Source organism: Camelus bactrianus, chromosome 14 (assembly GCF_048773025.1).
Source record: "Camelus bactrianus isolate YW-2024 breed Bactrian camel chromosome 14, ASM4877302v1, whole genome shotgun sequence".
Classification (NCBI taxonomy): domain Eukaryota; kingdom Metazoa; phylum Chordata; class Mammalia; order Artiodactyla; family Camelidae; genus Camelus; species Camelus bactrianus.
In genome coordinates, this window is record NC_133552.1 from 27,213,979 (window position 1) to 27,226,343 (window position 12,365).

General features: G+C 35.1%; 1 protein-coding gene across 1 annotated transcript in view; it reads right to left on the minus strand.

Moving 5' to 3' along the window:
- The window catches only part of DIAPH3 (diaphanous related formin 3), a 470,879-nt gene that overhangs the window by 351,521 nt on the left and 106,993 nt on the right, over positions 1–12,365 (minus strand). Inside the window, exon 5 of the mRNA XM_074378260.1 lies at positions 4,043–4,173. Within this exon, the coding sequence (XP_074234361.1) occupies positions 4,043–4,173 (131 nt within the window). The remainder of the gene's footprint in view (positions 1–4,042; positions 4,174–12,365) is intronic.

Below are 12,365 nucleotides of genomic sequence, written 5' to 3' on the forward strand. Positions count from 1 at the left end.
AAGATGATGTCATTTATAGAATGTTCAAAATGACATAAAACCAAGTAATATATTAATTAGGAATACATATAAAATAAACCATAATGCAAAGAAAAGAATGATAAATCCACGATTCAGGATACAGGTTACCAGACACAGGATAGTGGGAGAAGATGAGGATGAATTAAAGAAGGAGGCAGGGAGAGAGCAGTCCCTCTGAACTATCTGAGAGGCTGTCTCCCAGGCTTGAAGACCTCAGAAAGTCCACCAAATAAAACATAATTCTCAACTAAAAAAAAAAAAAAAAAAAAAGGAGGGAGCACAGAGGCTTCAAAGTTATAGGCAATATTCTATCTCTTAGCCTCATTAGTAAACAAGTGGGTACTTATTTTCCTGTTATGACAAACAGCCTTTTTTATACATTTAACAATTTATCAAACTATTTTTTAAAATAAGTCAAACTATGAAAAACTTGAGATTTTTGTCTTGACTTTTTTCTTCAAACCAGGTTGATACAAATGAGTATACCCATCTCATTGCTTGTCACAGTTTTTCTTTCTCTATCTTCATACGTGCAGTACATGGCACAAAACATTCAGCAAACCCAAAATTAAGCGCTTCCACCAGCTTTGTGTTTTCAAGCCCAGAAATGCAGAAAAACTACATTCCAAACATGGCGTTGATTAAGTGGAATAATGACACACACAGGCTGCTGACTTGCTTTGCAGGAAACATACATTTTACTGCAAATTTTTCTAAAGTGATTTTCTCGAAGTTATAGTTATTAACTTAATCAAATTTAGTTCGAAACCTCCTTAGAAATCTTCTAACAAAATGGTAACCGGTAAAGTATTTTTTGTAAACATCAAAATGCACATGTTAACCGTGAGTGAACAAAAATAATGCCCAAAATCACCAAACACAAAAATCTATTAAGACTGGTTTTTCTGAGACAGAAATCTTGTCCTGACAGCCACATCAACTTGAGTAAATGAAGATGCATTCTATGACTAAGGTGCTACATGCAAAAATGCTTGATATCAACCATGATGATGTTAGCATCCACCTTTTTACATTCCCTCTCCACATATCAAATGTATGAAAGTTCAAACATAATTGTTGCCTCTTGAGAGCCACTAGAAGTTATATCTGATCATTTGAAGAAGTTAGTCTTTTCCCTAGTGTCCCCAAAATAAAGGGACTTTGTCTTTAAGCTCAAAACTATCCCCAAGAGTATTGAATAATCAATAAAACTTCAAACGGAGAAACTATGTGACCTTCAAATCAACTCTTCATAAAACAAGGCAAATAATCTGGTATTTAAAGCACTGGTTTTCATACAATTCACTATCCAGATAGTCAAAGGTTGACACATCTCATAATTGCTAAGCAGAACTTCAGAAGCTGATGAATGGTTCTAAAAATATTATATATTAAGGACAGAGTGGGGCAGATGTTTCTGTTTTATCCTTGATTTTTGTGTTAAATTAACCACTATATATAAAAATAGATAAACAAATTTCTTCTGTATAGCACAGGGAACTATATACAATATCTTGTAATAACCTTTAATAAAAAAATATAAAAATGGATATGTGTGTGTATATATGCATGACTCAGACATTATGCTGTACACCAGAAATTTACACATTGTAACTGACTATACTTGAAATAAATAAGTAAGTAAGTAAGTAAGTAAGTAAGTAAGTAAGTAAGTAAGTAAATAAATAAATAAATAAATAAATAAATAAATAAATAAATAAATCCTGTTCCCAAACCAGGATTGGAGAACCATCATTAATCAGTTCACTTGCTGATTTTCAACTCTATTCATAGACACTAAAGAATTTAACTCTGACTTTTTCCATAATACCACAGGTCTAACAATAATCTTAAAGGCTTACCAAAAATTAGATTGCTTCTCTGTTGAAATTTAGTCACATACTGTACACAGAAAAGAAAATATGATAAACTGACTTTATCAGCAGACACATCATAACTAACAGCAAAGTCCAAAGACCTGATTATAGGACTAACTTCAAGTTTTACACGTGATGCTAAGTCATTCCTCTAATTGGAAATACTCTAAAGTATCTTCTCAATTTTCTGTCCACATAAAGTGCCATGATTTCAGAAAAATTTCTCGAATGACAAGGCTTTTTAATCTTTTCAATTAGAAAGACTATTTCCTAGGAAACAGAAACACTTGTGGATTCTTGATAATATATTCTAGAGCTGGCTGTTCTTGGGGAAATAATTCCACAAACTTGTGTTTATCTTTAAAATGAGGTTCAAATGAAAGAAACATATAGCATTATTTCCCAATGTATTCAGGTAAAATCACAATAAATAATCGTATCCATTGTAATGTACATGAATTTAAACATAACATCCTCTCAGTGTTTCCTTCACTATCATATCCATCTACTCAAAATATGAAGAAGAAGAAAAGGTAAAGGGAAGGTCTACTTATAATTATATTGAAAATCCATGAATATCTCCAGTGACCAGCGGCTGCCAGATAATCTGAAAAATGAATGTTATCTCCCCAGTCGACCCCAAAATACCCTCTTCCACATTTAAATTCCACAAGAATAGGACCTGAATCTGCTCTGCTATTTATTCAAGCCCCACATCTAAGACAGTACTTAGAAAACAGCAGGTGCTCAATAATTATTTTTTAAATGGTAACATTTAGCAAGTACAAATTAAGCTGGAAACCAGAGCTCTTCATGTAGGACTATATCTGTCAAATAAATAAATTCCTAATTCAACCTAGCAATAGCCAACGTAAGACTCAAGAAGATTAAAATTGTTTTAGTCCACAAGTCTTTACCAAGCACCTTCAATGTGCTAAGCACTGTACCTGGTAAAGAGGTAAATAAGATGTATGACATCCCTGATCTCACACCCACCATTACCTGACAGCCTAGACAACAGATCAAAAAGAGCAAAATATGGAAAAATAAGGATAAAATTGAAATAATAAAGATTTCTTATTCAGCCTTCATACTTCTTAATTAAACCTCACTCACTGTCATGATTCTCTCAACAGGTAGGGTCTTTTTGTTTCACATACTTATACTGTCAAGGATTTTTTTTTTTAATACTGTAGCCAAACTTCAAAAACATCCAAAAAAGTATTAATCAGAATATCAAAAACATTCTTTTACATATCATTAACCTCCAAGCATAGTTTGTCATTCTGGTCCTCTAGCCCTTTGTCTGTGTCTACATAACTATACACACACATATATGTACATACACATAAATATATATATGCATATTGAGAGAGGGCTAGAATACATTTATATATACCTCATATATATATTTTTTATACAGAAATAAGCATTCATTTATTATCATAATAAGAAATCAAATCAGATCAACTTTAGACTGTGGCAGGTCTGAAATTCTGACTGACTGCTCAGACATTTTATAACTACTCTTACTTGAAATTTTCCAAGAATATGCTGGGCTAAGAAGTCTAAAAATTGATCTAGTTAGATACTTAAGGAAGTGTTGTCAGCTATAGGACACCCAGTTAAATTTGGATTTCTGAAAAAAACAACAAATAATTTTTTAGTGTAAGTATCTCTAAAATTTAGATTTTACTGGGCGTCCTGTATTTTTATTTGCTAAATCTGACAACATTAACCTGTGGACTCCTATAAAGATACCACTTTCAATAAAGGAAAAAAATTAACGGCATTTCTTGCTACATCAAACAGGAATCAGCCTATATATAGCCTATATATATATAAACAAAATTCAGCCACATTAAATTGACAGTGTCTGATCACAACTGTCCTTTCTGGAAAAAACAACTTAAGTTCTTAAAAATTCCAAGAAAAAGAAATTTTAAAGTCCATGGGCTATGTATCACTCAGTAATAAATACAAAAAGTACTACTGAGACTGTATTTGCTTATGCATATAAATATTATGTACTCAATTTTCACCTTTATTTATTCACAGGCACCATGAAGTATTACATACAAGTGACAGATCATGGCATCTGTTTAATTCAGTAATATGTGCTGATGTTCAGAGAGACGGATTACCTCACAGGATTACTCGTCAAAGATACGCGGAGGGACTCCAGACAAGTGACAAGCCTCTCCTCTGCAGACCCCATTTTCAGTTCATGGATGAATTCCTGAGGTGAGATCTGTCGATTACTCTTAAGACTTCCCTGTAAAATAAGTCAAAAAAATTTTTAATTCACGCTGTGTGAAGATTATCCATTAAAATAGTAACAACCACAGTAATCCTACCTTTCATATTAACAGTGGCATACAACTATTCTTAAGTAGTATTATTTTGAGAAGGTGATTTCTCATAAATCTATAAATTCATAATCCATGGCATCCACAAAAGATAGTAACATAAAAAGGTTTGCAAATTAAAACAACTGCTTTGTCAAATCCAAATATCATGAAAAACAATGATGTGTTTATCATAGGAAATATCCAAAAATACACCAATGTGTTTCAGGGCACATGCAAAATAAAAATCAAACCTCAATATAAGAATGACCTTGTTAAAAATTAATATTCCAAGCAACACAGAAAAGGCTGTAAATCATTCATTCACTCAATTACTATTAAGCACCTAGCTCTAGGCACTATAGACATAGAGATGACCAAAACCTACGTCTGGAAAAAGAAACACAAGCAAGAAAATAGTACTTTTCAATGCAGTCTAATTCCTCTAACACAATACCAAGGGACCCAAAGGAGGAAACACCCAAACTGGCAGAGCAGATGGGGGAAGCCTGCATAACACAGAGAGGAAAGTAAGAGTTAGGGAGGCAAAGAATCAGACAAGAATACCTCCCAGACTAAAACATCACGTGTGTGTGCACATCCAAGGAGAAAAACAAAAGCACATGCAACTGAAGATAGAGGCCGGGTCACGGAATGGTAGAGCATCGCCACGCAAGTACCTTTTCCGGGGGTTGGGGAGGGGGCGTTGGCAGGATTACACAGCAGCAGTATGAAATATGGATGAGAAAAGTTAGGGTTCACTCATTATTCCACAAACATGAATTGCCTACCGAGTGCCACTCACCGTTCTAAAAGTGCTGAAAACAGGGCAGTGAACAACAGGCAAAAAATCCCCATCTGCACGGAGCTTTATTCTCCAGGGGGAAGAGTCGAGAAAGGCAGGTAATATGTGAAAAGTAATTAAAATACATCCTACTGCAGAGAGTGCTAAGTGCTACAGAGAAAAATAAAAGCAGAGAGGAGGAAAAAGCAGCATGCGAGATGGGAGGCGATTTCAAATGGGGTGGTCAAAGAAAGACTCAAGAGAAGAAACTGATGGCCTCAAACTTGAATGTCAGAAGGAGCTATGCAGATATCTGGGGAAAAGCTGTGATGGAGGGGACTGCAGGCCTTACAGGCCACCAGAGACCTTTTACTCTGAGATCAGAAGCGTCAGAAGCAGGAAGACCTGTTGAGAAGGTATATATGATGGGAAATGATGAGGATGTCAAACTAACAATAAACTCTAGAATTATATCTATTTGAATTACACATCACACATCAACAGGGAAGGAAAGGAACTGGACGTGTTCAAAAGCAGATTAGTTAGGATGGCAGGAAATTGGACGTATTTTTTTCATTTATTTTTATTATTAATTTGTTACAATGTTGTACAAGGAAACATCCTCAATAATGCAAAACAAATTAGCCCTGGAAAACAGGCAATTTTCATTAATAGCAAGTGGTAATTTATTAAAGAAAAATTCAGGGCAAAATTTCAATAGACTCAAATGATAAAGCTGCAAGGAAAAATGAAATGGTGAGAGCACTAAAAATATCCAATTTTTTTAAGTGACTGTACTATCTCTCATTAAAAAGAATACATTCAACCTGTACCAACATATCATTTATCATCATATTTTTGCTGTAAATTACCAAAGTATTGCTTGTTCAACAAAAACTTGGAAAACAAAAATTACTACTAATTTGATATTTCTATATTTTAAGTATTTTTCTTATACAAAGATATATATATTATATATACTTTCATACTTAAACACATATACTTTACTTATAAAAATATCATATAATACATATTGTTCTATAGGCTACTTTAATCATTGAGTAATATTTAATGATCATATTCTAATATCAATACTTAAGTCCTAAAGATGATTTTTTTCCTGCCTACTGACTATTAACATGCCATTACTTACCTAATTTAGACCACAATTACTGGGCATGTTGGTTGCTTGCAATTTCATGGTATCATAAATTTTTCAAGTTTCTTGTGCACACTATCAGGCCAATATTTTTATCCAAATATATAATTATCCAATATATATATATATATATATATATATATACACACACATTTTATATACATTTTATTTTTATCACTATATATATATATTTGGATGTTAAACTAGATGATCTTTTATAGCCCTTTATGAATTTATTATTGAAATAATTATGATATTGGTAGAATTAAAATAAACCCAAAACTTAATAGATGAATTTTCCTCCAGCAATATTTGAGTAAGCCTCAATATTTAAAGTAAATACTTTTAAAATATAAGAATAACAAGCAGTAAGTGCACCTGGATTAAAAGTGAAATTAAGAGATTTAAAAAATAAATAAAAAGCCACCTGCTTATCTCTTAGCCCCATCTTAAAAAGACAACCACTTTTAATTCCTTAACTGTTTTTTCTGATATATGTCTAAATTATGTGCTTATTCTGATATAAACTTGTAAGTTTCCAATATTACCTTGGACCTATAAAAAAATATAAGGACTTAACTATCTTAAAATATTGGAACTTCTACTCTCCCACCCTCTGACTACAGTTATAGGTAAACTCAGTGGAACCAAAGGATGCCATTCCATCCATGAAATGGGAGTTAACTGAATCCATGTTCTATAGGGTCCTTATAGGAAAGCTCCTACGGAGATGAGTTCAAGCATCCAGAAACTTCAACAATCCTTTGGTTTGCTTTAATGACACAGAATAGGGCATTCAGTGAACAGAATGTCCCCATTCATGTCTTCCAGCTACTATAACTTCCATGTTGGTAAAACCAACATGTTGGTCTCCCTAAAATTGGGAACAAGAGAAGCCATGTCAGTTTTCACCATTCACTAGAACTGCCTAGGTTTGGGGCTTAAGCCAAAACGTGGTGCTACTTACATGGGGAAGAAGGAAGAAAGCCAATGAGTAACAGGAGAAATAGCTATCTAAGCATCATAAGTCTGAGCAAATGACATTTTTCTAAGAAAATAAAATGTGACCAGAGACCAGAATGAAGAAAAGGAGGGAGCAGAGCATTGTGGGAGAAGGGTCTTTCAAGCAAACAGAAGAGCAAACACAAAGCCCTAAGGCAGGAATGAACTTGGTATATTTGAAGGGCAGCTCGAAGACTCATCTAAATCCCAGTGAGCATGATAAAGAGTCACAGAGGACAAGGACAGATAAAACAGGCTGACATCTAATCCTGAAGGCTGATTGACAAGCTACAGCCCAGTGCCAAATGTTTTTGTATGAGGAGCTAAGAATGGTATTCAAATTTTTAAAAGCTTGTTTAAAAAAAAAAATTGAGGAGAAAAAGAAAGAAACAGCAGCTGAGACCATGTGTCACACAGAAACCTAAAATGTTTACAATCTGACCATTTAAGAAAAAGTTTACTGGCCACTGATAGGGTCTTATAAGCCACAGTAAGGACTCTAGGTTTTATTCTGAGTGGATGGTAAAACATTTGCAGACACCAAGCATAGAAATTATAAGAGCCGCCCAACATTTTAAAAGGGTTATTCTAACTACTGTGTGGAAACAGACTGCAAGTGGCAAAACATGAAACAAGGAAACCAGTTAGAAGAGCTTTTGCATTGTCTGGTCAAGAGTTGATAGCAACCTAGCATATGATGACAGTGAAGGAGGGCATAGGATTTGCTCAGTATGAAGGTAGATCAGACAAGACTGATAGTTTAGATGTAAGGTGTGAGGTATGTGTGAAAGAAGTAAAATCCAAAGATGATATCAAAGTTTTGGTCTCAACAACTAAATGATGGTGCCACCATCTACTGATCAGTATGACCTTGACAAGAGCAGCTTCAGTGGTGGACTGGAGATAAGCCTGATCAGAAGTTCAAGGGAGAAAGCAAGAAAAATGGATAACTCTTTTGAGGAGATTTTGTAAATGGGAGAAAAGGGCAATCATTAGAGGGGAACTTGTGGTGTGATTCAGGGTGGGGGACCACACCATGTTTGTATGCCGATGGGAATAACCAAACAAAGAGGAAGAAACCGATGATGCAGAGGGGGATATAAATGCATGAAAACAAACCAAGACGTGAAGAACACCACACAAAAAAACCCTTTAGTAGGTGACAGAGGGTGTGATCAAGAGGAAGGGCTGGCCTTACACAGTTTCAGGGAAAGTGGCTCACACTAAGAAGAGCAAATGTAGAATCAAAGGGAACAGATTCAGGTAGATCATTGGCTCTTATGATTAGGAAGTGAGGCACGACAGTTCTCTTCTGATAACATAAGCGGTCTCGGCGACAGAAGGGGAATATAATCAGCTAAAGTTGGGGTGCAGAGTTGGAGTACGAGAGAAGATATGAAATCATTTTCAGAAAGTAAAAAAGCGCATTGACAAGGGTCATGAGGCAGGATACCTGTTAATGTATCCGTTAAAGGTTGGCTCGGTCAACTGTGGTCATGCAGAAAACGCTGGTAGTCAGTGTGGCCCTGTGCTTCCTGCCAGGTGCCTGCTGTTGCTGAGATGCAAACGCAGAGGAGGTGGCAAGTGCAGTTTAACCGAGGGCAGAGTTTACAGGAAGAGAGAGGCAAGTGAACTGAAGGGTTATGCAAGAGAACAAAGGACTGTGTGTCTAAGGTCATTAAAGAGAGAAGTAAGGTCATGGTGGGAGGTGACAGACATGAAAAAATGGTAGAGTCAATAGGTCAGCTGTTCTCAAAGGGTTCTAGAATTCTTAAAGGGGGAATAATAAGTAAGTATAGAGGAGGGTAGATAATGCTCAGGAAAGGAAGTCTGTAAACCATAGTTATAAATGGTATTTCACTAGCCAAGGTAATGAGTGAGTGAGATTAGGTGGAAAAACAAAGATTGCTGGGAGTGATAAAGTCAGAGAGAGAGAGAGGATGGAATGTTAGCTGGAGTATCTATGTGAATGATCAAGTCAGGAAGGATGGTGGCAGTGGAGGTAGCAAAAGAAAAGCAATGAGCTGGCAGCCAAATCTCCTGGGAATGAGGATTCTGTCAGGACATGTCAGGACCTCTGTGTGGTACCATCCTCTCCACTAGAACACATCTAGCAGGGCAGCATCCGCTTCTGCCTGATTCACCACTGTGTCCAGCATCCAATGAAGGAATGAGGTTACAAAATGGGAGGTATGCATGTACTAAGGATCACAACCAGAAAGGAGAGGCAGATGAGCCACACACAAAAAAATTCTGAAGAATGAATGCTTAACTAGAAAGGAGGATTTCAATTTAAAGACAGAAGAAATAGACCAGATAATTGGGAAATTAGCTTTCAACATAATTTCCCCCCTTTTACTATATTACTATCAAAATACAGGTACAAAAGAAAGGAAATTGAGGGGAGAAAATATTACGTTACATGAATAATCAGAAATATTCCTTTTAAACACAGCCCTTCTTGTGTGTCTTTCATTTCACATAACTTCAAAGGAAGTTAGCCAGGGAGAGGAGGAAGATATTTGGTCTGCATATCTCTAAGTCCATTAGCTATGAAGATGAAAATACTTAGAAAGCTTTATCCCCTGTGATATCAAAGCACATTAGTGAGATAAGGATATCTGCCTGACATCACAAAAATTAGAAGGATATTTATCCAACATAGTTTTCAAATCTCTTTTAATCCCTTAGTAAATTTTATTCTAAAATACCATAAGTAGGATAAGAAGAAAAGTACATACATTACTCTTGTCATATTTTTTATTAAAAGTATTCAAAGGTACAAAAAGTAATACACCCTTTCACTACTTATTTCCCTTACTATTTCTATTTCTCTAAAACCAAACATTCGTTCCTTTGCTATGTAGCTACTAAAGGTAGTAGTGACCATCTCCCTTGACCTGTCTTAGAACAGATTCATTTGTACCACAGCCTCAATGCCTGCATTTCATCTCAGTTCAGGTGTAAGACTTATTCAGCATGTTTCTTCATTATTTTATCTCACACATTTGTTTGCAGAGTAATTTGGAATACTATTTCCATGACAAATTAAAGATACACTGTCTTTCCAAGTTACTAGTGAGAAGTATTGAAGAAATGACTTTCTTTATTTTTTCAAGTAACTGAATTATTTCTATATAACCATGGAGAAACCATCACTTAATGATGATGATCTGCTTTTTAAAATAATAAAGGTAAAAACTTAAATCTAGAAAGTCTGCATGCTCTGCAGGAAAATGACACAGCATAATTCCCATGTGTGAGGACAATGGTCTTTTAGTCCCTGGTAGAGTGTCTAACATATGGTAGTTGCTTTAAGCAAAACTTTGCCTACATCACTTGAGATATCACACAAGTCAGAAACTATATTCTTAAAACTCTACTGCAATCACTGGAAACTATCACTCAGCTCATTTAATCACACCCTAATCCTCTCGGAAAGTAGGTGGCCTATTCCAAAATTCACCTTGCAGCATCCACAACTGTGGGGAATTGTTTATAGTTTTTTTAATCACACCTAAACCCATAAAGAAAAATCAGCATTTTTAAACATGAAAATCCTCTAGATATCAGAAATTGAGAATACTGGGGGACTGTAAGAATAGATTGAAATCTTAAGTGTTTTTTGTATGATGTGTCAGTAGACTCAAGACCCTTCTCTGTGACATTCACTTTGTAATTTTTAGGTTAGCTGCAGAAAGAGAAAAATTCCATCAACTTAAAGCCAAAATAATGTAAAAACGTAAGTTCTCACAGTAAACAGAGTATGTGTACTCTTGCATGGTAACTATAAATTAACTGCCTTAGTTTCTCTTTAGCATTGTAATTCCTGAATTCTCAGCACCTATTCAGGGGATGAGACTTGCAAAGATAAATAAGATGATACGAAATGGGGAGACTATTTAAAGAAATAGTTTGCATTGACAATGACAACATTTTAAGAAAACAACAGAGTCAGCACTGTACAAAAAGGGGTGAGCACAGTTTCTGCCAAGGGGGTAATTATAATCTAAATTACTATCATGTATATTGCTATTAAAATGCATTGCGACAATTTCCTTGCATTTTTCAAATGATTTCTAGCATCTCTAATGTTACTGATCAAAAGAAACACTAAGCTGTCATTGCAGTATGAATTACTTGTTTTCAGAACATTTACAACCTCAATAGATCTTCATTGCCAATAAAATCTGTTATTCAGAGATGATATTATGCAAACTCACAGCAGAAGCTACGAGCAATGAAAAGTACCATAGAAAGGAGCATTCACCAACAAATTAAGTTTAACAAAGAGTCTCCTTAAAGAGTTAATTATTTTTTTCCATAAACATTTAATGAGCACCATTATGTACCAAGAACTCTGCCTGCCATTTTGGAAGCTGCTTTTAGCGTACAGTAAAAATAGCATGTGTTAAAAGTTTACAATTACCAAGTATATTTTACAAAGAAACATGATAAAATACTGAAAATCTGCTGCTCTTCCCCCTTTCAGTTTCTAAAATATCTTTACAGGAAAGAAAGAAAGAAAAAAAAAAACCCAGATTGATCTAATACTAATTTTAGCCACCGAGAAATTAACTTGAATAAGTAATAAAAGAAATTTAGCACATAATATTTCTCTTATTATTCATCAATACCTAACTAGTATTGATTTCCCTTCCATTCACAGGAAAGCTTTCCTGTGCTGGCCCATTGCCTTCAATAGACACCTGAATATTTAGACTATTTTATGAATTTAATTAGTGTTGCTCCAACTGCTGAATGCATTATAACATTTCCACCTGCTTAACCATCAGCAGAATTGAGGTGTTCTTTTAGCTTTGAAACCTCAAAAAGGATATACAGTAACAATAGTCAGCTGCTTCTACCCACAGGCAGAGAAATGTTACTGAATAAAGCGTTGTGAGCCATACACCATGGACACACTGCATGAACTATAGCATGCAGTTATAAAAACGGAAGATATCACTATGAACTGACATAGCATGATTTTTAGGACAAATTTTGAAGCGAAGAAATTATAGAAGAATATCTATAGTATACTGCTTTGTGTATTATAAAAGAAAGAGTAATTTCCAGCAGGCCAAAACTAGGAAGAAACTTGGGGCTGCCCAGGTGCCCCTCAGCCCCACTGCGCTGCAACTGTGCCCAGTGGCCTATCCACAGGGTGAGGC